The 27,865-nt window shown below is 41.1% G+C and overlaps 1 protein-coding gene across 2 annotated transcripts in view; it reads right to left on the bottom strand.

Annotated features, from left to right (window-relative positions):
- Positions 1 to 27,865, bottom strand: part of LOC138282394 (cadherin-7-like) — a 1,442,915-nt gene that overhangs the window by 228,158 nt on the left and 1,186,892 nt on the right. For both annotated transcript variants that reach the window (XM_069219909.1, XM_069219908.1), the window contains exons 10-11: positions 13,194 to 13,311; positions 8,590 to 8,841 (exon numbers count right to left, since the gene is read on the bottom strand). In XM_069219909.1, the coding sequence (XP_069076010.1) occupies positions 8,590 to 8,841; positions 13,194 to 13,311 (370 nt within the window). The remainder of the gene's footprint in view (positions 1 to 8,589; positions 8,842 to 13,193; positions 13,312 to 27,865) is intronic.

Here is a 27,865-nt window from a genome sequence, read left to right as displayed (position 1 = left end):
AAGGAAGTCCTGGGTGACCCTTAGCTACCATCAGAGCCAGAAGAAGAGGAGGCAGCCCCCACAGATGACCCACGGGCAGTAAGCACAGGTGTCACGGTGAGGCCCATGCAGCAAATTTGGAAATTAGTTCCCCGTCGCTGGAGAAGCACGCAGAGAGCTGTGTGTCCCAGGGAGGAGTGCTGGGGGCTGGGGCTACACGGAGCCAGAAGATCCCTTGGAGGAGATGCCAACATGTTTTGGTAGCAGCAAGAGACGTGGTGCATGGGAGTACTGTCCTGCGTGGAGAGGGAAGAGCCTACCATCTCCAAAGTTGGACAGCTGGCAGAGAGGATCAAGGGGACAACTCCAGATCACCACCCGAGATGCAGGATCCACGCACCTCAGGGTGGGAGGAGACCCATGCAGCCGGTGGATGTTGCAGTTGGCACTTGCGGATGCAGGGGTGTGACTACTTCCCTCCAAGGGAGATTCCTTCTTGCGCAGACTGAAGACTTGTCACCCTCAGAGTATTCACAGCCGGGGAAATGTTGCAGGTGCTGGAAGGAGCCGGAGAAACAATGTTGCAGAACAGAGTTGTCACTGTAGCTGTAGATTGTAGGTTCCTGTTGAGTACAGTTGTGGTTCCAGTGGCCAGAAGTCAAAGTAAACATTGCAGAGGAGTCCTCCTGGTGTCCTGCACGTCAAATCTGGGTACCCACCCAAGAGGGAGACCCTAAATAGCCCTGGAAGGTGGATTGGTCACCTAGCAGGGTGACCACCTTTCAGGAGGGGGCTGTGAAATCACCTGCCTGACCTCACCACTCAGATGCTGCCAGAGGCCTCTACCCACCTTGGATTCAACATGGCACAATCAAGTGGCCACCTGGAGGAAGTCTGGGCACCATCCCTGGGTTGGTGATGGACAGTGGAGTGGTTACTCCCATTTCCATTGTCCAGTTTTGTGCCAGAGGAGGGGCTGGAGGTCCCTGAACTTGTGCAGACTGGTTTATGCAAGAAGGTCACCAAATGTGCCCTTCAAAACATACCAGTGACTTGGGGAGGCTACCCCTCCCAAGCCATGCAACACCTATTTCCAAAGGGAGAGGGTGCTGCTGCCGTCTCCCAAAGGAAAATTCTTTGTTCTGCCTTCCTGCGCTTGAGCTGATTAAGTAGAAGGAGGGCAGAAACCTGTCTGTAGGATGGCCTCAATACTGTTAGGAGCAATGCTGGGAGTCCTCTAAGAAGCCCCTAAAGTGCATGGAATCATACAATCAATACTGGCAACAGTATTTGGGTATTATTCTGACATGTTTGATACGGAAGTGAAAGGGTGCATGCACCTTTTCACGCAGCCTGCAAAAGCAGCCTGTAGACATATTTATCATGGGTTCCAATGGGTGGCATAATAGATGCTGCAGCCCATGGTCAACACCTGATCCCCCAATGCCCTGGGTACCATATACTAGGGACTTATGAGGGGGCACCAGTATGCCAAATGTGGGAGGTTTGTGGCCCAAACAAGTAAATTTAAAGAGAGAGAGTCACTAGTGTCCTGGTTAGCAGGATCCCAGTGCACACAGTCAAAACATGCTGACAACAGGCAAAAAGTGGGGGTAACCGTGCAAAAAAGGGGTACTTTCCTACAGTCATGTACTGGTCACTATGGAAATCCCTTAGCTCATTTTTTAGGTCAAGCATAGCAGCGCACAATTGCTACTTTTCTGACGTGTTTGTATGTATCTGGGATTTTAACCACACCCATCACTATCGCTCGTTCATGGGCTTGCCTTTCAAAAATCCTTTGTTTTTCATTGGCAAATGCTTTACGTTTGCCCCTCTTTGGGGCTTTTTTGTTACCGCCTTGGCCATCAACCCTGTTACATGGATAATTGCTCTTTCGGTGATCACTTTGACTGCAAGCGAACTTCTTTTTCCTTTTGTTTTTCTCCTTCGCGCTCAAGCTCAGGACGGCTGTGGCAGTTTGAATTGGCTTGCTTATGTCAACTCTTCTACTTTTTATTTTCAGTTTGTGTGGCAAGGAAAGCCAAGTTAGAAACTTACAATGCTAATAGCTTAAAGTCGAACAAACATGAGACACATTGCATTGCAAATGCTTGTTTCTTTTCAGATGGACATGCTGCAAGCATAGTTCAATGGTGCTCCCTGCAATATCCATCGAGAGGGCAGCATATGTTGGCCCCAAGATGGTTACTCCCTGTTTGCACAGGCAACATCTAGTGACTCACAGCGTCTGGTAATTGGAGGACACACCTGCTGCTTTCAACCTTTGTACATCTGTGATCTATCCTGTATGTTAGAGGGTCATTGTATAAAGACACTATGCTGTCAAACTATAGTGTTAATGTATGGCAGAGATTGAAACTGCAGATTCCCTTGTCTGTTGAGGGGGAAAAAAGGATTTTCTATCATTATGTTATGTTGTAACTCTGGGACTGATATTCTGAATCTTACTTGCCCCATTGCTCGTACAGTCCAGAAAGGGACACATTCTTTCCTCACCTTCGATCTAACAATGTCCTAGTTTCACACATACACTTTTGAAACAAGCACCATAAGCAAAGCAGGGTTAAAAACATCTCTTAAGGCACCGTTTATGCTGGAGGGGGATCCAGTGATTTTTGAAAGCAGCCAGTCTAAAAGAAAACCTAAAGTAACTTGGTTGAAGAAAGGATACTAATATATGCTTTTGTTATCTTTTTAGAATGTTATGACATCTCCGTGCAATCTGGCTACCTCTCAACAACTGACCTATGAGAAGGAATCTTGCCATAATGATCTGCAATTGCAAAAGAGGACAAAATACTCTGAATCTGGAAACACACAACACAGTTGCTTGTTTCGTTGACTTTTTAAAATTCTTGTTGCTTGCTTGTAATGTTGTCTTGTACAGTTTCCTATTTCTCTTTGAAGCCAAGCATGTGCTTTGGCTAAATAAAAACTAACAATGGCTAGTCATTTCAATTCATTTTATTTCAGCCAATACATTGTTCGGTATATTGCCACATGCCACCATATCAAAACTTAGAGTAATGTTGTTTAGCTCAAATGAAGACACTGCACAGCGAGTATGGGGTAATGTCATCAAGGCTGCTACTAAATGCATGTTGGCGTACTTGCTGACATCTGCTTTGCTCACAAATTCATTTTATATCACTCACCACTTTGTTTAAAGAAGAAACATGTTTTAAACCCAATCAGATTTCTTTTTTACAGGGACGTCATGTTTCTCCCAAGTATTTAATTTCAGATTTGTGTTTTTAAATTAGACTTCATGAATTCTGGATTGGATAAATGTCATTCGGAGAATGTACTTGCGTCACAGACTCTAAAAGAAATTATCCAACCCTAAGTCGCTATTTTAACATTAAGGAGTGATCCACACGCATTAAAAAACATTTTATGGAATCATTCAGAAGTAATCCCCATTCATAACAACCTAGAGTACCCACCCATTGGATACTCTTGGTTATTATGACTAGGGAATACTTCTGATTAATTCCACTAGGTGATCTTGGATGTTTTGTGCTGACATGGGGCTGTACCATAGTGTGTGTTTCCCCACTCTCCTGGTGTATATTACCTGTAATCTTTGGTCATCCTGCAGTAGTCATGAACTCCTCTAAAAGTAATTCACACTCATTATAAAGCTGTTATAAAAAATTCTGGTGTAATCCACACTCATTCTGAAGATGTTAAGAAATCATCCTGGAGTAATCCACACTCATCCTGAAGTTGTCCTAAAATCATCCTGGAGTAATCCACACTCGTTCTGAAGTTGTCTTAAAATCATCCTGGAGTAATCCACACTCATTCTGAAGATGTCAGGAAATCATCCATGGGTTATCCACAGTAATCATGACATCGTCCTGAAATCATCATGGAGTAATTCACACTCCTCCTGAAGTTGTCAATTAGTATTCCTGGAGTAGTACAAGATCATCACGCATTTTTAATTAAGGTAATCAGGACACCATCCTGGAGTAGTTTTTGTGCTGACTCTGGAGTCATCTCATTTAAATATTTCGCCCTATACACATACTTCAGTATGGCTTGGGATGACTTCCTCAGATAATTACAGGAATAGCCCAGCTGAAGTCATCCGATGACTCTAGAATGACTCTAGGATGATCTTCCTTTTTGACAAGGGAGGGCAGGAAGGAAAGAAAGAGAGGCAGATGGGGGCTCAGGGCATGAGAGACAGTTAACAAGTGGAACCAGTCCAGCTCCTCCCTAGTGTGGCAATCTTCAGCGGCAGAATTATTTTCCTCCTGCCAAAACTATTTTGAAAGCAATCCCTACATTTTCAGTTCAGCTGTGTTTTACAGTTACAAGTTTAATCACTAGATGTGACTGACCACTCTGGGATACAAAATGCAATAAACATTTTGAGATTAGTCAGGATTCAGTCTAAGCCTCTAAGGTGATTTGCAATTGACATTCACATAGACCCTTAAATAGAGCAAAAAAGAGGCACAAGTATGAAAATATGGAATTACCTTGAAAGGCGCAAGTGAGTTATTGCTTTCATCTGTTTCACGGTGAAACAAAATGTGTTTTTTTTTCTATTTTAGGAGCCCTTTTTGTAGGCCTGTCAGAGCACATAACAAAGAACATACATATCCTGACATTGTTTGTGACTACTAAATTAGCTTTCACGGACAATAATACATTATTTAATAAGTATTTCATAATTAGCTCCATTTAGTTAGGCTGCTAATGATCTTTTAATAGCATATTGTCTAGAAACAATCCTGGGTTTAGAGATTAGACATACAGGACACATTAGGCATAATATGACTAATGTACAAGATACAGCGGTGCATGATAAATATGATGTCACATGAAGTGATTAAAGAGATGTACTTTCTGGAGGGAAACTGCAGCTTTTCAAGCACTCTAGTGGCTGCATTAATTGAGTTACGGAACTTTTTCCATTGATTGGGGTTAAAGAGGCACTGAGTAAAGTGTGCATCTTGCCTTAATTGATTTTTTTTTTCGCTTTTATAAATTAGACTGAAAAACAGCGGCAATTAACTAATAGTTTGTGAGCCAGACTGAGGGACTATATCGGCTATAAAGATCGATTTTGACTCTAGGATTAAAGAAGATACAGGCCTTTGCAATCTGCACTGAAGCCCACTGAGATGACGAGCGTAGCACGTCAGTCTGTCCTTTTATTTTTGAAGACTCTTAGCATTATAGGATGTTTTATAATGAAATCCGTTTGCATCGCTTCATTGCTTTCATAAAAAGCCTTTTGTATCAATGGAAAAATACCTATATTCTAATACAAAAATCAGTAGGATTTATTGGAATTTGGATAGCCCTTAAAGTAAGCAGTTTTTAACGTGTAAAGGAAAAGGTATATGTTTTGTAAAGTATAGAAGGCTGCAAGCCTTTGTGATGGTCCTGGTAATGTTTGTGGTAATATCAGGGAAAGCAACACAAAACATGGCCCGCAAGATGTTAAAACAGGCCAACACACTGATCTATCAGACAAGCCCTTCTGGCATGCCAGATTGCTCTACAGGCCAGCCCCACCTTGATTCCTCCTGGAGTTTCACATGAAAATACTTGTCTTCCCATGAGTATCCAGACGTGAAACAGCAGGAGGTATTTCTATGCATTACAATAACAACAAATGTGAGGAGATGGGACTTAATGGTTAGAGTGGCTGACATGAGAGTCAGAAAACCGAGGTTTTAATCCGTCTCGGTGCTTGTGACTCTGTGCAAGTTCTGACTCCTTGTACTGAAAAAAAAGAAAAAAAAAAAGTGAAGTGTAATGTGCATTGAGTGAGCTGTCTCCCAAATTCCCACCTAACGTACAGCACTTCCTCACTTCGTTGACACTATGCAAATAGATTGGCATACATATAAATGTCCTTTGAGATGCAACATCATATAAACCCTATCTTGCCAAATTTCCCTCAGATTTAATTTTTGTTTTTGTTTTGAAGAGATGAAAGCCACAGACTGCTGGCCCCATGTTTTTTTTCCCAGCCATGTGTGCTACATTTTGAAATGCCGGGAGTAAGCTTTACTTTCCTGGCTAATATAGACATCCTTTCTTACAAGACTGAATTCAGAAATGCTTACTCAAAAACGTGGCATGGCAGATGTTTCTACCAATATTGCTGGGTCTAGAAAAAAGTAAGAACTCAGCATTACAACTTTGCTGTTCAACATCAATCAACTAGCTGATAAAGGGAGCATACCATCAAAGCATCAAGCTAACAAAAGCAGTGCAAAATGCTTATCCCGAGTCACAGAATCAGGTCCTGTTGAGTTATGCTAGTCCTTTTGGTACTCATTATAGCCGAAAATCAGCATTTATGAGATGGGGTGTTGCCATGAGAGTGTGAGAGATGATGTCACTGTTAATGTGGTGAACACTCACCATGTTGTACCTTTATAGGCATTCAAAAACCTTCCTATTGTCTTTTCCAAACTAATAGAACTTCTAAGCTGCTTTGTATGGTGTGAGTGGTAATGTGATTGTGAATAAACATCACATACCACCTTCACTTCTTCAGAGGATGTAGGCAAAGGTGTTTTATCAAATAGTGAATGTTTCCCATAAGAAAAATGAAAGATAAATGTACAATTGCGGATTTGTGTTAATGCTCTGACTGGCACAAGTCTCCAGGTAAAAGTATCTCAATGTGTCTTGCACATTGACAGAAAAAGGGTAAGTGACGCACATTGGTACTAAGTCTAAGTCTTAGGACAACTTCGGATCAGACTGGGCTACACAGATTTTAATGCTCTCATTACGAGTAGCCTGACAATTCAACTGGGAGCGGAAATGCAACTACAAGCACATATGGATTTGCCATGGTGTTTAATCCTGAGATTTCAAGCAGGTAGTCTCCTGGTGAGATACCAAGGAAAAAGCAAATAGGAGTCGTTACTGTGTTCTGCAAAAACCTACAATCCACAGAATTTCTCCTCTTCCTGTATTATCTGTATTCCCTATAGTGGTGTTTCCAGAGGAGCTTAATAAGGAGTTTATTGTGGGTGACTTACAAATCATTAGTCTATATTTAATGAAGCATACTAATATGTATGAGCAGATAGTTAAAATGCATCTAGCTCATTACATAAGTACACTTGTAAAACAATGCATTTCTTATTTATATACCAGGAAACTTGTCTTGTTACCAATGTATTGTGCAAACTCTTTTCTAAACCTGCTACAAATATCTTTTTGTAACAAATATCTAACAGCTTTTTTGAATTGGAACTAGAGATTTTATCTTTATTCTTAATGTTTGCAAACATGCTCTCTCTTCCTTATAATGACTTTGGAGCTGGAGCAACCAGGTTTGAGTCTCGGGGTCTGCTTAATATCCTGTGATTCTGGCCAAACCACTTAATCTACCCAAGTACCTACAATTCAGCTCCTCGAGAACCTCACGGGTGATTTGCTGTGCTTTACAAAGATTTATTTATTTATATGAAGGAGCTATGCACCAAAGTTTTAAGTGACTTGTAGTAAAGGCGATTGGGTGACCATCTATTTTGAAAAAAAGTACCCCCACCGTATATGATAACGATATTGCAAGTCTCCTCAAATGTCTATATCCTCATACAGGAACTCGGTCTTCAGTCTCCCTCCTCTATATGCTTCTGGAACTGTGACTTGCAATATCCTTATAAAGTACAGCAGGGGTACTATATTCATTACATTTTAAAGTGAAACTTAGAAGAGGTACTAAAGTGAAATTATACTGTATGAAATGCACCCCTTGTAGCCCAGAATGAATTGCATGGACAATTAACACCAAAATTTCTTTTGCAGAAAGCTTTAAACAGGATCTCAAATGCTTTTCTCCAGAGGACATTTTCCTTGTTTGGTGTGGGAGTGGGTGAGTTATCCATTAACTCAATAAAGATAGTTATGTTGGAGAATTAGAGATATTCCTTCTTTCATTCATAAGCTTGAATCCAGATCAGGAAGTGCATCCCCAAAAGGAGAAGACAGGAACCAAGAAAATATCAACATATGCATCCTAATTATAGTAATTTTGTTGAAAAGAGGTGTCATTTGCTGCTTTTTCCATGGCGGAGTAAGCCTGACTTGTACACAAAACGTTTGATTAGATGTATAATACAAAAGTAAATGAGGGACACATTTTGATATAGGTTGCTGAGAATAGCCCACTAATCAACTGAAAAGAACTGCTTAGTCTTTCTGACAGACGAAAGAAAGAGTTCTTTACTGGAGGAACAACCTTGTTACGCATTACCAAAACATACTTGATAATTGGTATTTTTAAAAATATGTCTGAGAAATACATTTTCTTTAAGCAACAATGATTGTATACCGTAGCTTTAAGGAAGGCAATTAACAACTGAGTTAAATAAAGCAAATAAAGTAATACCTGCATTACCCGACGACCTACACTAATTTGCATTTGAGCAATAACCCATGATGTGTTGCACATTCCCATGGCAGAAAATGCACTGTTCCTCTTTGAAAATGCATGCCTCAAACTCTTCTCTGCAATGGATGCACAGTTTCAAATCACAATAGCGCATCATAAGCTTAAAAAGTTGAAATTGCATTTTAGTATGATTTTCTTACCTAATGACATGAAAAGACACCCCAAGATAGCAACTAAGACTCCAGTGTTGAAACCCACAGAAAAGAAGGATTTTCCTCGATGACACGATTGTTCATTACCATCCACGTCACAGTCACAGACACTGATTGTTAGAGTATTGGTGCTGCTGAGTGGAGGATTTCCATTGTCCATTATTATAACAAGCAGGAAAAATGTGTGTTGCTCATTATAACTGAAGCCGTCTCGGTTGGTTAGTACTGAAGCTGTGTTATCTAAGATGAAAAAAATACAGACTACTAGTTATTAAAGGCTCATAACAATTTGATGACAACTGTTGAGTAATCTACAAGTCTACGCGTTTTTTTCCAACTGTAGAAGAACATTCACCATGAAGACAAAGACATTGGCATTTTAAAAAGACATCCTATTTATAAATAAACCATATAAAGTACATCAGGCAAAGAGAGTTAAACCTGACCATATAAACAATTTAAATGTGGGTGATGCAGGGAAGACAGAGCACAGTCTTGATATGAACTGAGACTCAGCTGCCCGCATATCCAGATAATTAGACACACAAAGGTTAGCTGGTTTTAGGGAGGGGCCATTTGCTCACTCTAGTTAGCTTGGTTACATCTGCAATGTCATTCTGTGAAAAAACGTATTTTTTTTGTGTAGCCAAACCTTCTGCCTAAGAAAGAAACATCCAAAGTTTACTGAAAGAACAATCATTTACCAAGAAATATATTTCAAAGATGAAGAAAAGTAGATACGCAATGCTATAGCGTAAACAAAAACTACGTAAGAGAAAGACTTGCAAAACGATATGAATGTTATCTTCTTGGAAATGTGAAATAATAAGTAAAAAAAATCTTCTTTGCTTTTGTTCAGAAACAAAACACCTTCTGTAGCTGACACTGAAGCGATTGCAGTAGGATATAAGTTGATAGTTTGTACCCCTTTAAGTTCTCTACATATGTCTTAGCTAGGAACACTGAGGACCTGATTTAATACTTGGAAGGTGGTCCGCCTCTTTGACAAGATGATAGAGCCTAGACAACTTGAAGAAAAGCCCTCAAATCACTTGGGCTAGCTCCTCAGATGCCAGATCCCTTTTTTCTGTTGCAAGGTGTTTTCCATAAGTTAGATTCTGGCTCCACGCATACTGCTAAGTGGTAATTGGATTTCTTCCAGGCAAGCAGGAGAGAAAGTCCACAACAAGAAGCAGACTTCATTGGAGCCCCTGGGTTGACAGGGGACAGTTACCATCAGTTCTGGACCAATATTTCGAAGGCATAAGTTCAAAAAGAGCAATGGACAAATCTCTCCAAAGGACAAAAGACTGTTATTGGTAGTCAGGAATTATTTACTGGTAAAAGCAGAGCTTTTTTTCAATGTCTATTTCTGACAGTCTTTTTTGAAGTGGCTCAATATACAGATTTTATAGGGGCAACTCCATGACACTTTTTCTTGAGAGATCTAGTCAATGCTAATAAAATTTCCAGGATGCCACTTCCAAATGTTTAGCAAGGTAATGCCTAGCCTTCTCTTGGTATAGGCTTTGAGGCATCAAATTTATCCTTGAGTTCATGCTGAATCAATACAAAATGGCAAATAATGACCCAGTGGTGCAGATCTCCCCCATTTTCCAACATTGTTCTTGCCCTCTGAGGTCAACCATCTGAACTTTGAAGTAAAGGTTCCCACCCCTAGCCAATGTTTGGAGCTGAGTATAGCTCCAATTGGTCTCCCCAGATACTATTTCTGAATATGGAAGTGTGCTGCAAAGTCTATGCAGGTACTTAATCGGTGTACTAAAACAGATATTTTTTATCTTATAATGATGTTCATTTTTCTGCAAAAGTAATGAGTTGGTATGGAGCCCCTATGTTGTCTATGGAAGATCCTTCTATGATTAGTATCAGTAAACAATTACTCGTCTGTCCAAGGCATTAATGCAAAGATTGCTGTAATCCAGGATAACCTGTCATGTACAAGGATTCTCTGCTCAACACTCTCTCTTTGCTTAACTAGAAAGAAAAAGGCAGGCGTCCTAGTTGCGGAAATAACAGGGATCTGCCTCTGATGCATCGTCACGTCTGATACGCATGTCATCAGAATGCATCATGCATGATACTATTCAAAACCCTCAGTGGATCCCATTATTGTAACTAAATGTCAATGCATGTAACATGTCATGCTATGATAATGTGTTTATTCAATGAAATAATCAATGCATTAAAATGGGATTGTCCAGTGTCACCAATATGTATCATTTACATAAGTATTTGAAAGTAAATGCCACAGTACCAACATAAATCATGCCAGTGATAACAATTGTAGGAATATGTGTTACTGGTTGATGGGGGTGAACCCCTACTCAAGAAGGAACCACAATCCCCATCATGGTGTAACACAAGCAAGCCCAAAATCATCCTCTGCTTAACCCTGTTATAGCTTGACACAAAGCAGTCGGGCCTAGCTTAGAATCAATATGTAAAGTATTTATGCAGCACTTCAAACAGTAATAAAATGAAAAGACAGTATAATAAAAATCATATGCCAATGTCAAAAAGCATAGTATATTTCAATACAGTATTTGAGATAAAAACTACAAATATCCAATCACTAGAATCAATGATATGCAGTTTTAAAGATTTAAATGAAATAGCGTCTAGAGGCAGAAAATGCCAAATGTAGTTATCTGGTCGTGCCGGACCAGGAGAAAGTCACAAGTTCAAGCCGGGTTGCAGGCTGGATACAAGCAGCAAGTTAGGTCCACTGAAAAAAGTACCTTAAATCCTGGTTGTGGAGTGTTGCAAGATCCAGTGTTGAAGATGCATCACACAGCAGCGGTTCTAAGAAGCTGCTAGGCTGTGGTGCAAAATCCAGTGTCATCATCAAGGTTGCTTTCAATGAGCGACTTGTGATGAGAAGTCCTCTGTTGAAGTAGAATTGTGCACCAGCAGTTCCAAAGAAGCTGCAGGGCTGCTACGCAGAGTCTTGTGTTGAGAATATGTCCCGGCATGGTGCTTCCAAGGAGACTGCGGGCTGTGATGTGAGGTTTAGTGTTTGGGATGCATCACGCTACATCAGTTTCAAAGTGAGGTTATGAGGACATGCGTCACACTGTGACATTTCCAACACCATCTGGGCTGGCAGAGCACCTTCAGACTCACTTTCAAGGGTCAAGCACTTGGGTGGCACCTTTTAGAGAGTAGGGCGCACAGCAGACAGAATCCAGGTTGTGGGTTCAAGACGGTAGGAGCCATTTCTGTCTGATTTTTTGATTAGGAGGCCAGCCAGATAACCCTTGGAGTTACTCTGATGGTCTTTGGTTTAAGATTCACGTTCAGTCCTTTCACTCAAACAGCAAAGCAGAAGGGTGGCAAGGCAACCGATTTGCAGTCGTTCTTGCAGAGCAGCACAACAGTCCTTTTGAGTCTTCCAGAACTTCAGAGATAAATTGAACAGTTGACTCTGAGGGTCCATTATTTATTCCTACTGCTGACTTGGAAATAGGAGAAGTTTCTGTAGGTGTCTACCGTTAGAGGTGCTTGGAATATCCTGCCTCATTGCCTTGGCCCCAGCTTGTCTGGAGTCACATAAGGCTGGTGTTAAACCATCTGTGAGCGTGTTTGGGAAGAGTCTTTGTGATGTGCAATTATGATAGGTAGTAGCTTCTCTCCCTCATCAAGTCATAGATGGCCTATCCTGCCAAAAACTATTCTCCTTTGCTCACTGTCTGAAAGCAATGCACAAAACCCAACTGTCAGCTACACCTAGGCATGTGACCCTGGATACAGGCTGTAGGCACCAAATGGTTGAAAGCTGAAAATGTTAACTTTCGAAAACTGGCATTTTTAGAACTCTGACTTAAAATCCAAATTTACCATTAAGGTGAGTTTTAAATTACAATTATTTAGAAACCAAACTCAGCATTTCTCCCTGCTCCCAATTGAAAGTTATCACTTATTGAATGTAATAAGTCAATCCACTGTTATCCTAAAGGAGAGGCAGGCCTTGTAGTAGTATTGAAAGTTTAAGGGATTGACCACAAGCGCTTTAGCACTGGTTAGCAGGACACATAGCCAGAAAACACACAGTCAGCAAAAACAGGAGGATGGAAGGCAAGACATTTGGGAAAAATATGCAATGGATCTCAGCTCCAACAATTAAATATTTATCAAACACAAGTAATTGTAACTTTGAATCAACTTTCCTAAACAAGATTTTTGGCCAATGTCTTGGTCTCCTCCAGGGGAAACCACAAACTCTGGGTAGCTTTAGAATTCCTAGGATGTTGGAAAAAAAGGACGCAAATTTGGCCTGGATAGCTTTTTTGGACAAAAAGTTATGAAGGCCTAAGCGCAAACTACCCCAAATAGCCAAAAAAGGGCTCAGCACTAAGTGGGGGGAGGGGAGGGAGGGAGGCATAGCAGCTAAGGGGTTAAGTTCTTCCATATGATTCAAAATTTAGTAATTTATTTCATCATTATTTACACTGTATATTTTTCTTAAGAAACATTTAAGCCTAGGTGTTACTTTTTAAAAGTTTTGATGTATGATCTTTATACAAGTTTGAAATAAGAAACATGTTTGTACAATACATTAAATCTACCACCTTTATTATCTCTAATGGTGAAATTAGAATTGTTTCTAGCTTCTGCAACGCCCCTGAAGTAAAATCTATGTCCTTCCACTGGTTCGTCTTTGTCCACAGCACTTATTGTCTGAATCACCTGAGAGATAGAAACAAAAAAAACAAAATGAAAATCATAGAGTAAGTGATGTTAATTTTTCTTTATTGACAAATATTATGAAAAAGCATAATAATTTGGGGCCACAGCTTGATCAAACTGTACAAATGATATCACTGTTAAGCTCCATGATTATATCATATATCATTCAATACATTTTTGGTTTGCCATAAAGGTAGTCCTTGTCCTTGTAATTGTCATTTACCTTTGTCAAGAATCACTTCCTATAAGAAAATACCAATAGGCCATTTTACTAGTGTTGCCATATTTTATGATGTAATTTCAATAAAACACACAAGGGAATGTATATGTATAAAATTAGTAGCAATGTAGCCACTTACTAAGAAGTAATTCTAAGGTTTTGCAGAATAATAGCATTCATGAGCATTGCCAAAATTCCGTCTTTTGTGATATTAGTTCAAGAAGGTCTTCGGCTCACCCCAGAACTCAATGATGCTGTCAGAATTAGATGATGTCAAAAGGCAGATGTCTGTAGACATCCTTCCCTGTCGAAGGGAGACACTGGTTTTGCTGTTCTATCACTAGGATGCTCTCTCTATGTAATAAATAATACATGTCGGACCCGAGACCCATAGCTCCCTGTAACCCCTTTGTGTTGAGCAGACAGAATCTTATCCCACCGTCACTGGATTGACACTGAGAATACTGGCATTTTGTCCCAAAAAAAACATGTTGCAATTTTTAAGCCAGATAAGTGAATTGATACAGAGCAGAGCAAGCACACTGTATATTCATTTGGTCTTGTATCACTATGACTATTGTACAAAATGTGCCAACTGATGAGATCTTGTATTTGTGTGATTGGGGGAACGGGGAATTATGAGACAAAAGGAAGGGGGGTGCATTGTTAGAGGGGACAGCATGGAGCAAGTTACTTCAGGAGAGGTAAGGCTGCATTCATTTTAACCACTGGGGGTGCCTTAATCCCTCCATTGTTTGGCAGAGGTAAATGACTTTAGCCTCTTGAAATGTGAAATGTGTATGTATGGATGATCACAGCTCTGTACATGTGCCTTCAGAGCGAATAATGTTACCTTAGTAGATAGCAAATTGAACGATTTAGCATATTGTATGAGATGGAGTGTGCCTGTCAAGTACCCACTTTCTCAGTGTAAAAATATTGGTGCACCATGTAAGCAATTAGTCAAGGCACACAAATGAGTTTCAATGGAGCCTTCACAGATCGTATTTAAACCGTGAAAACCATATGAAATATGAAAACTTGAATATTTTACTGAGGACTGCAGATTACCTGATCTCCCGAGCCACGTTAGAGGTGTCATAGAAAAAGACTGTTATTGAAGGTAGCATAGCATTTCAAACACAATTGGAACAAACAGCACCTTGACGTTGCAACAATAAATATGAGTTTCACATGCACTTAATAATTTTAATGAAGAGCAGGAAGAGAATATTGATATCTTTATCAGAGGGTTCCAAAATTGATAGTACCTCAATATCATCACCACAATATGATATATGCAACAAATCAGGACAAAAAACATGTCTTTGAGAAAGAGTTTGCTTTTTGTCCAAAACAACAATACAAGTTTAAAATTGTGATTCACACATCCTGGGAAGATTCCAGGCCTAATTCATGAAGTGCACTTTTTAGTATGTGTTGTAGTACTACATTAAGTACCAGAAATGACAATTCACAAAGTATGCGTAGAGTTTTAGGCTTTCACATAACCTTTGCTTATGTGTGTAGAGTTCTCCACCAAACTGCAAATTTCAGTAATAAATATCAGACGGACACAGGGAGTGGTTTAAAGAAGGGGCAAACCTACTAAAAAAGGGGATTGGATTTGGAAAGTCTAAGACACGTTCAAAAAGGGTAATGGAGGGCTTTATGAAGGGACATCACCCACACCCATGACTGTAAGCCAATTGCTACACCCAGAGTTTGAAGATAAGCAAATTACATTTTTGCAGTAAGTTTACACATTTCTGAATACCGAAAGTAATACATTTTCTCTGAAGTGTAAACTTATTCAAGATACCTTTGTGAATCAGGACCATGGCCTTTAAAGCTACCTAGACTCAAGAACTATATCAAGTAGGATTCACACATTACCGACTACTATGGGACAGCTAAAAATTGCCAGGCGAATGTTGAGGAACTCATTTTATTTGTATCTAAGTGTTGATCAACACTCCAGTACAAATACAAACAGCTGAGAGTTGAGAACAACACAGTCTAGATGAAGACAAAAGTAAAGATAGAAATGCACATCAATCGAATCCAAGAATCTGTAACCATCACATAGGGTCTTTAGCTAAAATCAATTTCTGGAGTCAAAATAGGGAAGGAATTGTTATGAAAGAAAGAACAGTTTTTATGTCTTACATCTAGTCATTCCATTATGCACAAATTACAAAACTTTGCATCAAGGTTGGTTCACAAGCTCAAACACTAACCTCATCTTCCTGACTATAAATGAGTTGCATTGATAACTAGTGGTATACAAATAATGTTTAAAATACCCGTTTTCATGAATAAAATGTTAAGTAAACAATCCCTTATGATGGTAAGAAAATCACATGAAATAACCTAGAGAGAAGTTTCAGGTCAGACTTGCTTTGCAGAACCCTAGGCTGCAAGCTGACTGATAAAACTGAGGTAACCATCTGGAACTGGCAACTGTCAAAATATGGTGACTAGTATCTTCAACTTGACTGTTAACCGGTATTTGTTAAATGCACAATGTAAGACATTTACCAAAACCATATAGGATACCACCCGAATCTTGACCACTTCATTTCAATACCTAATAGTTTTAGGGGTTAAATAAATTGTCATGGAATAATACATGTAAATTGAAAGCAAATAGTACATACTGTTTCCTCTACATGGTAAAATAAATGAAGTAAACAACATAGACATCAAAGTGTTAGACTGACAGCAGTGTGAGAGTAAAAAAAGGATTTCAAAACTGCACAATACATTCCATTATTCAAATTGAAGAAATGTCATTGGATATTGTTAATGTATTAGGAGTTGTTAATCTCAGAATATTTGGGTGGCAGCATCCCATGTTTCCACAGAGTTGAGAAATTATGGGGGTCATTCTGACCCTGGCGGTCATTGACCGCCAGGGTCAACGACCGCGGGAGCACCGCCAACAGGCTGGCGGTGCTCCCAAGGGCATTCTAACCGCGTCGGTATGGCTGCGGTCAGAAACGGAAAACCGGCGGTCTCCCGCCGGTTTTCCGCTGCCCTGAGGAATCCTCCATGGCGGCGCAGCTTGCTGCGCCGCCATGGGGATTCCGACCCCCTCACCGCCATCCTGTTCCTGGCGGTTTTGACCGCCAGGAACAGGATGGCGGTGAGGGGTGTCGTGGGGCCCCCGTAAGAGGGCCCCTAAAAGATTTTCAGTGTCTGCCATGCAGACACTGAAAACCGCGACGGGTGCTACTGCACCCGTCGCACCCTTCCCATTCCGCCGGCTCCATTCGGAGCCGGCTTCCTCGTGGGAAGGGGTTTCCCGCTGGGCTGGCGGGCGGCCTTCTGGCGGTCGCCCGCCAGCCCAGCGGGAAACACAGAATAACCGCGGCGGTCTTCTGACCGCGTAGCGGTATTCTGTTGGGGCAACTTTGGCAGGCGGCCTCCGCCGCCCGCCAAAGTTAGAATCACCCCCTATGAGTCTTATGCAATTTGGTGCAATCTTTACCACACCCGGTAACTGCCAGGAGGGACAAGGTTTAACTTCTCATTAAATATCAGCGGATCAAACGTGACAGAATTTAACAGGGGACATGGGTCAGTGATTATCAGAACTTGCAATAAGCATTAAAACACATGCTATACCCAATTTCTGAAAACAATCTGAGAAAATGTCATATATAGCACACCACACAATATCAGAATCATGGGTGTCAAATGTTATTGGGTGCTAATAATAAGTCTCTGGGGCATGTGTAATCGTACTATTTGTGAAGGTACTCTCTGAGACAATATCCCTGATATTTGATGTTCATAACTTACCTTAGGAATCACTAAATGTTCATGGTTCATGGTTCTCTGTATGAGCTCATAAACCTTAACTAGAAAAACTGAGCAATCAGAGATGGAGCACAAACTTTGGAAACATTGGAAATTGGAGAAACTTGGATCTAGTGCTCTTGGATAATTGCAGACCAAAAGAAGGCACACAATTTTCCATACGGAGATTACAAAATAGTTTATGGAGAGTATTAGAAAGGCTGCAAAGAACTAGGGGCCAGATGTAGAAATCGTTTTGCATGGCGCAAACTGCAAAAGTCGCAGTTTGCCCCATGCAAAAAGTGCATCGCAATGCACATTTCCATTTTGGGAGTCAGTACCGACTCGCACAATGGGAATGCGACTTGCAAATAGGAAGGGGTGTTCCCTTCCTATTTACGATTCGCACCGCAATGCAGAATTGCTTTGTGACCGTGAACGCGGTCGCAAAGCAATTCGCAGTTAGCACCCATGTCAAGTGGGTGCTGACTCATTCGCAAAAAGAAAAGGGGTCCCTATGGGACCCCTTCCCCTTTGTGAATGTCGCCAAAAATATTTTTTCATAGCAGGCATCGGTCCAATGGACCACTGCCTACTCTGAAAAAATGAAACCAAATGGTTTCATTTTTTATTTTGTATTGCAACTCGTTTTCCTTTAAGGAAAACGGGCTGCAATACAAAAGAAAACTGCTTTATTGAAAAAGCAGTCACAGACATGGAGGTCTGCTGTCTCCAGCAGGCCACCATCCCTGTTAGTGCAGGGAATTGCAAGGGGGTCACAAACTGCGACCCCCTTGTGATTCGCAGAAGGTGTCTGAGACACCATTCTGCATACGATTTTGCGACTCGCAATTTCCGACTCGCAAAATCGTATCTTGCTACATCTGGCCCCTGATTTCTGCTGATTAAAGGATTTTCTTGAATTTATGTTGTGTTGCTTCCATGTTATCAGTGATCATGATGGGAGGGAGAAAGAGAGGGGCATTTCCTTGATAAATGATCTTTCAGTGACTGGATATATGTTTTAGTTGTCTGCAAAGAACTAGAGGGCTTCTGAGTTAAGGATTTTATTAATTGTATGTTTCATTGAGACTTCTGAAGGGTTTAATGTGCTTCCATTTTCTCTAATGAACATGGTGGGAGGGAGAAAGAGGGTTGGCATTTCCTAAATAAAAATATTTTTCAGTAAGTGTATTTCTCTTCTAGATGGCCACACTTTTTTCTTTTTTTTTTTTTTACCTTCTATCTCACTCTCTCCTGGCAGCCACAGATGAATCCTGGCAGCCACAGATGAATTGTGAGTTTAAATCTTTCATAGGCTGCAAATTACTTCAATGTATGTCTAAACTGGAAAAACTGGCATGAATTGCTCTACTGGTATGCAATAAAAACATGCTATGTCTTTGACAAACTTTAGTGTGGTGAATAAGTCATAAAACCATTCACATGTAAAAGAAAAAAAAAGAACCCAAAGGTCCTACTCAAGATACATTCAAGAAAAGAAAAAAGGTAATTATATAAGGCCACCTAAAATTAAGACAACGCGAAAGAGGTGGAGCATAGTTAATGGTGGGGCCATTTTTACTTAACCTATTTGAGTTCATACAGTATAAATTTGAATACAAATCATTCACAAGACACAATGAAATATATGTTTATTTGATTACATTCTGTAAGCAATGTGGTAAACGGATGAAAGAAAAAAGTACGATATTTTAGGAAAACAAATGACCTTTAGGAAGAAATGCCCACTAGATGACAGGCATTCATCATAAACATCCAATTGAAACAATCAGTCCTCACAGAGGACAGTAGTGCTTCGAAAAATCACTTAACCTTACTGATACATTGTGTCCCTCTCTGGTGATGTTGCACTATTTCCTGAATTTATGTTCTGTTTTCAGGATTTTTGATAGCAAACCTTTTCAACATCAGGCTAGATGCAGGGTGTTTGACAATCTAGCCAGAAGCCACATCAACAATCATTGCACTTCACCAGGTTAAAGGGATAGCCTACAATATATAGCAGGAGCCTTCTGCTACAAGCCATTCCAGCTCCCAGTGCTCCAGGCTCAAAATACATGTTTCCCAATAGGTTGCAAACTTCTCACAGCAGACAAAGACTCCAGCATCTTCAAGAGACCATTGTCCACCATTCTCAAACTATTGCCAATATGCAGAGGTTCCAGTACAAGAAGCAGAATATTTTCCTCCTTGTAGCACTAGAGATGGCAAAGCTCTAATTGAGGAGAAGTGGGCTAAGCATGAGTTGCTAAATGCTATGAGCTATTTAGACACTGGTACATAAACCATTCTACATTGGTCCATCATCTGCCCACTCAATAGTTCCCAGCAATGTGATCTAACCCCAGCTCCCTGAGACTTTATTCACAACAGGAGATCCATAAAGAACTACTGATGTAAATACCAAGATGGCAGTAGCCTGTCCCAGTGAGTCATATTTCCATTTGAAAACTGATCTTAATCATTGAGCCCACTGTATAGTTATGTGGCTAGTCTGGTTGCACAACCAATAACTTTCTCACTCAGTGTTGAAAGCAAGACACAGGCCTTCCTACAGTGTGTAGAAGATGATTTCCAGAGGAAAAGCCAACCTGGAAGTGTGGGAATTATGAATGTCTTTATACTCAAGAGATTATGTGCAGAAGGAAGAATCCAAAATGGCAAGCTTTGTCTTGCATTCACCTAGTATCTGAAACACACTCTTTACCCAAATGAGGCAAGCTCCTTCTCTCCTTTTCAGAGGGAAGTAACTGAAGATGTTCTTCTTCAAGAAACACCTAAAGTTCATGGACTTGTGAAGATGATGGACCCAAACTAGTAATTCTTATGTCCTTCCTGGTATTCTCCTGAATCCCTTCCTGGATTCTTTGATTGTTTAATCCTGCAGTGCTCCAATAATTTGTATCTAGATGTGCTGTCTTTACATCTCTAAATAAATATACCATGATGGGCAAAAAAAGACCAACATCACCTCCATTGCACTGAACATCACATACATTTGCATCAATTTTTAACCTGCTATTATTGTAGGTGTTAGTTTGTTTCCAGCTCAAGAATCAATTTGCATTTTTCTGGAAACAGGGTAGCATTCCTGGAAGAAGCTTCAAGGTGTGTGTGTCTGTATAATATTTTTTAGGTCAATGGCAAGGCAAATGTTTTAAACTTTTCAATATGATTCTATTTGTCTTTATTGTGATTGTTAAGCTTTTTGTAAGTGTTTTCAACAAGCACTATTAGATTCATGGGGTGACTCACCTGAGTACATTGACGGTTGATAGATAAAATATAGACATGAAATTCGGTGTCATTGTATACAAAGGCATTTTTGGGGAAATTGATGAACATATTTAAAGCACAGAGGACTGGGGTGCAGCTTACTTGCTGGCTGTAGACACTTGACCTCCGACATGATGCGAAGGTCATATACTAGAGAAAGCCACTTCTAACCTGCAAACATTTTCTTTAAACATGTCTTCAGGCTTCTCTTTCTCTCCACAGCACAACAATCTTGTGGATGCCCTCCCGGAAGCCTATGACATCTTCCAGTGCCACAGTGGTGAGTTCAGTGATTTACTGGCAGCTACCATTTTGTCAGTGTGCCACTCCCACTCACATCCCCGTAGGGAGACAGTCACTTTTCTCACAAAGTACATCTCTTTTGAACATGCCCTTTGGCTTTACCAAACCTCTTCACTAACTCAACCTTACAGTAGTCTACTTCTTGCCCCATGCCATGGTGGCAACTTCTGGTGACTTGCAGGTGGCTGTCTTTTTGTCAGTGTGCTGCTTGCATTTCGTTTTTGGTACTAATTAACACCTCTAAAATCCTCATTCTGAGTGCTGCTATCTATCTTCAGACTATTTCTAACACGAAAAGAAAATTCTGTGTGTCTCTTCTGCTTCTCCTTTCCCATTTACCTCACACTATAATTTACATTTATCATCCAGAACTTTGAGAAATTTGACTCAACGTTGTTCTGGGGCATGCATATAATTTGTATATATGAATCTACTTTCCATTTACCTGTAAAGCCCAGAAGATAATATAATACTGCTTTACTACTGCTTTCTATTTTTAGAGGTTGATGCACTGCATCCTCCTGCCCTCTCATTTCATGTGAGTCACTATTTTCTTGAATGGGCAGGATAAAATCCTTTCAGAAGGTTCCTTATCGTCCTGCACATTATGTCAAATAGGCCAGTGATATCTTTGCGTCTGCTAAAGCCATCTCCTCTGGCATTAAGCCTAAACGGTCGAAGAATGATCCTCATTCACCTATTATGTCCTCCCATAATCCAGTTTCAGATACCATCCTTAATTAGGTAAAGGACTAAATGTATGTGTGCTGCTAATAAAAAACCTCAAAAATAAAGGTCCTCCGGATCATTATGGTGAGTAAAATGGATGAAAAGGAGCAACAGGTTAGTTCTCTTCAGGATATGGCTACTAAGATTCACTTGCTTGAACAAGGAATGGTAAAACTTAAACTGCATACTGAGGATCTTGAAACCAGGAACAGACAAATTAAGCTTCCCCTAAATGGTCTGCCAGAAGCCTTTGAAGGTCCTGATCTGCTTGAATTCCTGAAGAAATTCCTCTCAGATCTTCTTGGACTTCCTGATACTACTCCTCTTAATAGTCAATGAGCACATTGTCAGGGTTGTCCTTATCCTCACTCTTCTAAATCTAGAGGAATCATTATGCTATTCCTTGATTTCACAGACCTCCTATGTGTCTTGAAAGCCTCTAGGGAAAAACGTCATCTTGTCTGGTCAGGACACAATATATTAATTTCTCAAAACATCTCTATTGTGATTAATGATTAATGCCAGGTGGATGAAGTTCCTTGCCCCACAACCTCAAATGAGGCAGTTGAACATCCGCTATAGCATCCTTCACTCTTGCCTCTGTCAAAAAACGTATGAAGGATCCACAAGATCTTTTGACGATCCTGTTATAGTCAAACTACCATACCTCATGTTATGAACACTAATGTTCAGAAATCTTAAAAACTTTGATTTGCACTTGTTCTACTTCATTTCTTAATTCTCTTATACATAAATATATGTGGCTTTTACTACATATTTTTATGTTTCTTCCCTCTGCTGTTGTCCTTGTAATCGCATTGACACGTTCCATGCTACTTTTCAATGCTCTTCTTCTCAGAACTGGATTTCTATCCTTAATCTGCCTCTTCTTCTACTTTTTTACATTCCCTATGTTCTTTCTGTCCTCTTTCTTTTTTATTTCTATTATATGAGTGCTCATATGTCATATGATATTATTATGTCACCTCAGTCATGCTCTATGTTATTTGTGATATTTTGTCTCCAGTTCCATTTTTACAGCTTCGTTAAAAGGCAAAATGTACTTTCCCAATTGTCTATGCTTAACTCCAAACTTGTTGTTTTACAGGAAACTCAGTGAAATGATGTTGAATCACTTACATTACAATAATAATGGGCAATGGAATTCTGGTGCTCATCTTGTAGTGACTCGGTTGAATATCAAGATTGGAGAATGACAGCGATCCTGTTGTTGTAGACCAAGGGAACGTCCTAGTAGTCCAAGGCAGCACTTTGTGGCATATTTACAAGGGAGTGGCATTGAGCGGCGCTGCGCCGAAATAGCCATCCCAGCGCTGTGTCACTTCAGTATTTCTAAAAATACGGCATACCCCTGTGTTTCCCCTGGTGGTAAGTTTCGCTGTATAGCGCCAATGTAGGCACCCTCGCACCATAGTGTAAGGGCGTCTGCTTTACAGGGAGTCATTTTCTATGTGCAGGAATGTTTCCCTTCCTACACATAAACAATCAATAATGGTGATTTGCTACTTCTGTGTTTGCTGCAGAATGCAACACACATAGAAAAAGCAAAAACGAGGAGAAATAAAAGTATTATTCCTTGTTGCGTCATGCTAACGTCACCCCAGATGTGGTGTTAGTTTGGGCACTGCCTCAGATTTGCATTTCCTTGTTAATCTGGGACATTGTCAAAAAGGAATGGGTTTTGCCTAGGTACGCCCACAGCAACACCCATTGCATGCCCCTTTGCTATAGAAAACTGCATTGGGGGCCCATAGTTACAAGGTGACATTAAGCTAGAAAAAGTGGTTTAACGCCACTTTGTAAATAGGGTGCAGGGCACAGCGCCACTGGGGCGTCACATAAAGTGGCGCTCTAGTGGTGGTATGGGCTTGTAAATGTACCCCAAAGTTTCTGTTCCGAGAGAAAGGTCTTTCATCTCTGCTGCTGATATGCATAAAGTGCTTCAGAGATTCCCATGCCATGGAATGCACGCAGGCTGCACCCGGGAGAAACCCGGACCAAGGGCTGACATTTCTGCACCTGTCCAAGCCTGACCAAGACCAGGCTGCCCCCCCTTTTATTTGGCTTGCCTCACATAGGACTTTAAGAATGCCATGAAATTAGCAAACAGAAGGCTACAGCCTTTATAGGGGTCTCTTTGGAGAAGGAAGGGACCACCTCAAGACCAGTTTAGGGTAAGTCTTCCATTGTAACATAGATGTCTTCAGCTGTTGTGGTGCTCGACGGAAAAGATGTCAACGTAGAAGAAGATTTGGATTGCAAACACTTTGAAATCCCTTCAAGGAGACTGTGAGATTATCAACTTTAACAGACCTGGTGTAGCAGAGTGAGTCCTTGCATAAATTAGTCTGAACACAAGTACTTATAGCTTAGCATTGCAGTTGGGATACTTTTATAGACCTGATCTGGCTGTTTGCAGACAAAGTGAACCCCCTCCCGGGCTCCCACTTGGTCATTGATTTGACTCCTGAAGTACTTGCTGCCACAATAAGGATGCAGTACAATCAGCAGGAACCATTTTAAGAAATATCCTGAAAGATTTCGATTTTGGACTTAATGACAACTTTTGTGATGCTTCAAAGCTCTGCACATGCAAAAAGAACAAGTGATGGGCGCAATGCTGAACAATGTCAAATATTCACCCCCAGTACATTGATCTGGGCCTAAATCCATCCTGTTTTGCTACCCATGCAATTCCAATTTGGACCCTGCCATATAAATCTGTTTTGACCCTGTTCCCCATGGAAACAGTCCAGCCCAAACTGCCAGGCCAGGTTTTCCTGGACTGGAAACAAGCATCCTGGGACTGTTTTCAGGGTATCACCCCTCCTCAGCAAAGCAAGCTTGAATCCAGTGGCATTGGGAGCATTGGAACCACATCGGGGCATGCCCGTCCCACTTACAACAACAATTGCAAAAAGAACAAGTGATGGACTGAATTCTGAATAATGTCAAACATTCACCCCCAGTACAGAGATCTGGGACTAAATCATTCATTTTTATGCTACGCATGCCATTCCAGTTTGGACCCAGCTTGACTCTATCCCCCATTGGAACTGTCCAGCCTGAGCTGCCAGGCCAGGTCTTCCCTGGACTGAAAACAAGCATCCTGGGACTGGTTTCAGGGTATTACCCCTTATCAGCCAGGCAATGTTCATTACACTCAATTCAAAATTAGAAAACCTGAAAACCAAGCGGTATATTTATACTCTGTTTGCCCCGTTTGTGCGTCATTGTTTTTTGATGCAAAAATGGTGCAAACTTAACCCCATATTTATATTTTGATGCTAGACCTAGCATCAAAATATAGGAGTTAACACAATTTTTGGGATGTGTGTACACACCTTGCGTCAATGAGAAGCAAGGTAGGCGTTCCTATCCCCTGTTCAAAAATGGTGCATGGGTGGAAGGCGGGCCTAAATAATGGCGCTAAGACTGCTTAGCGCCATCATTTAACGCCTGGGTGAGACCAGGTGTGAAGGTACCTGTGGACCCATTTCCATGGCCAAGCACCCTGGAATGGGCCAACAGGCGCCCATCCGAAGCCCCAAAAACACTCCCACACTCACCAGAGAATGGGGGACCCCATCCCAGATAAGTAGGGTAAGTAAAGGTAAGTATTTAAAAAACTGTTTCTAAGAGCCAGATGTATCAAAGGGTTTTACCCATTCTGTGTCAATGGGAAAATGCTTTGGTACATATGGCCCTAAGTGCCATTGGGGGCCCTGACATGGGGCCCCCTGCATGGCACTGGGTGCCATGGCCATGGAGGTGGGGGGCATAACTCCTGTCTTTGCTAAGACAGGAGTCATGTGCTACGGAGGGTTGGGCGTCTGAATTGTTTTTTGCCTCTAACCAGCCTAGCGTCATTTTTTTAAGCGAAACCTCCTACACCACTACTGCCACCCCGTGAGGCTAACGCCATTTTTTCTGATGGTAGCCCAAGCATAGCGCTGGCTTGCGGCATTCCATAAATTTGGAGCCCGGCTGGTGCTTTTGAATGACGCAAGCCGGCGGTATAAATATGATCCCAAGTTTTTAGAGTTTGTCAAAGAATGTGAAGAAAAATCAAAAATGTACATGTACTGGGTAAATGTTTTACACATTACAGCTATAGTAAAAAACTTGATACATGCTGATCTGGAAGGTGATTGAGAGATGCACATCAAGACTGTGGAGTCACTGATTACTGTGTTTTAAGAATCTGATTGCATAAACTACCTGAGATATTGGTTTGGTATTTAGAAAGAGTGAAGAAGGAGGAGGTTGAAAAACCATACCCCTACAGAAAATGTATCCAAAGACATTCTGTGGTGAAAGACCCACAAGGAAGGTTCAATGCTGTTGCTCCAGATATGAAACTGGAATAGAAAAGCTCCAACGGAACTCTTGGTCAGACATATAAAAGTTAATAAGCTGCTCAACAGCAGCTAGTTTACCACAAAGTCCTTTCTATTTGCAATGTTTTCAGAGAGATGACAAATTGAAAATTACTAGAACATCATGAAACTGTTCCTCACCACAAATTTGTGGGAAAGAGAAGAGAACATTTTAATAAACATGTTGACAGCCTTCTTCAATTCGTGCAGCAGCAAGGAAACCCCTTTGAAATGACTGTGCTTGTGTGGCTACACAACTTAATGATGAAACAATATGTGAAAAATTATATAAAGAGAGGTCTACTAGATGTACTGGAAGGTGGATCAAAACTATGGGCCATATTTATACTTTTTGACGCAAAACTGCGCTAACGCAGTTTTGCGTCAAAAAAATTAGCGCCGGCTAACGCCATTCTGAAGCGCCATGCGGGTGCCATATTTAATCAATGACGTTAGCCGGCGTTAGCCGGTGGCGCTGCCTGGTGTGCGTGGAAAAAAACGACGTACACCAGGCAGCGCCAGCATAGGGGGATATGGGGCTTGGGCGTCCAAAAATGGGGCAAGTCAGGTTGAGGCAAATTTTTCGCCTCAACCCGATTTGCGCAATATTTTTCGACTCCCAACCCCCATAGAAATGACTCCTGTCTTAGCAAAGACAGGAGTCATGCCCCCTTGCCCAATGGCCATGCCCAGGGGACTTCTGTCCCCTGGGCATGGTCATTGGGCATAGTGGCATGTAGGGGGTCACAAATCAGGCCCCCCTATGCCACAAAAAAAAAAAAAAAATGACTTACCTGAACTTACCTTAATGTCCCTGGAATGGGTCCCTCCAGCCTTGGGTGTCCTCCTGGGGTGGGCAAGGGTGACAGGGGGTGTCCCTGGGGGCATGGGAGGGCACCTCTGGACTCCTTCCGAGCCCACAGGTCCCTTAACGCCTGCCTTTTCCAGGCGCTAAAAAACGGCGCAAAAGCAGCCGTACGTCATTTTTTTTGACCGGCCCACTCCCGGGCGTGAATTTTGCCCGGGAGTGTAAATACGGCGCACATGCCTCGGAGTCAATTTTTTAGACGTGAACGCCTGCCTTGCATCTCATTAACGCAAAGTAGGTGTCCACGCTAAAAAATGACGCAAACTCCATGGACTTTGGCGCTAGACGCGTCTAACGCCAAAGTATAAATATGGAGTTAGTTTTGCGTCGGAATTGCGTAAAAAAAAACGATGCAATTCCGGCGCAAACGGTGTATAAATATGCCCCTTTGTGCTGAATTGTATTGAAAGAGAAAACAACTGCTTGACATAATCACTAAAGCTAAACTTCCACGCTTTAATTTCCATTGCAAGAGTTTTGTCCTACTAGCCACTTCAAAACAGGTTAAAAACAAAACACAGCTTTTGCAAGCACATAGAAAGATGGATGTAGAAAAGGAAAGGCGTGAATTTATCAAGGTCATGTTGTTGTATGATCTTCTTCTTGACATTGTTTGATGGAGATGCTGCAACGAAACCAGTGAAGCACAACCTCGTACAAGAGTTAAAAAAACATTCACCTGAAGATTTTCTATTCAATAAGGTGTCCTCATTGAAAACTGCTGTTCTTGTGGGCTATATGTCACAATTGCGAATGGTCAATGGTTTCATCCATGCAAAACTTCAGAGAGGTAGTTCAGACTGTTCTACAGATATCAAGGTCAGTGTGCACCTTGCAAAACATGCACATTTTCTTTGAGAGTTATCTTGAACTATCTGTCAAATAATTTGGGAGAATCAGACAAACGTCTACAGGTGGAACAATTGACCT

This window comes from Pleurodeles waltl, chromosome 2_2, assembly GCF_031143425.1.
Source record: "Pleurodeles waltl isolate 20211129_DDA chromosome 2_2, aPleWal1.hap1.20221129, whole genome shotgun sequence".
In the NCBI taxonomy this organism is placed as follows: domain Eukaryota; kingdom Metazoa; phylum Chordata; class Amphibia; order Caudata; family Salamandridae; genus Pleurodeles; species Pleurodeles waltl.
The sequence above is the reverse complement of the archived record's forward strand: the minus strand, read 5'-3'. Positions and strand labels throughout refer to the sequence as shown.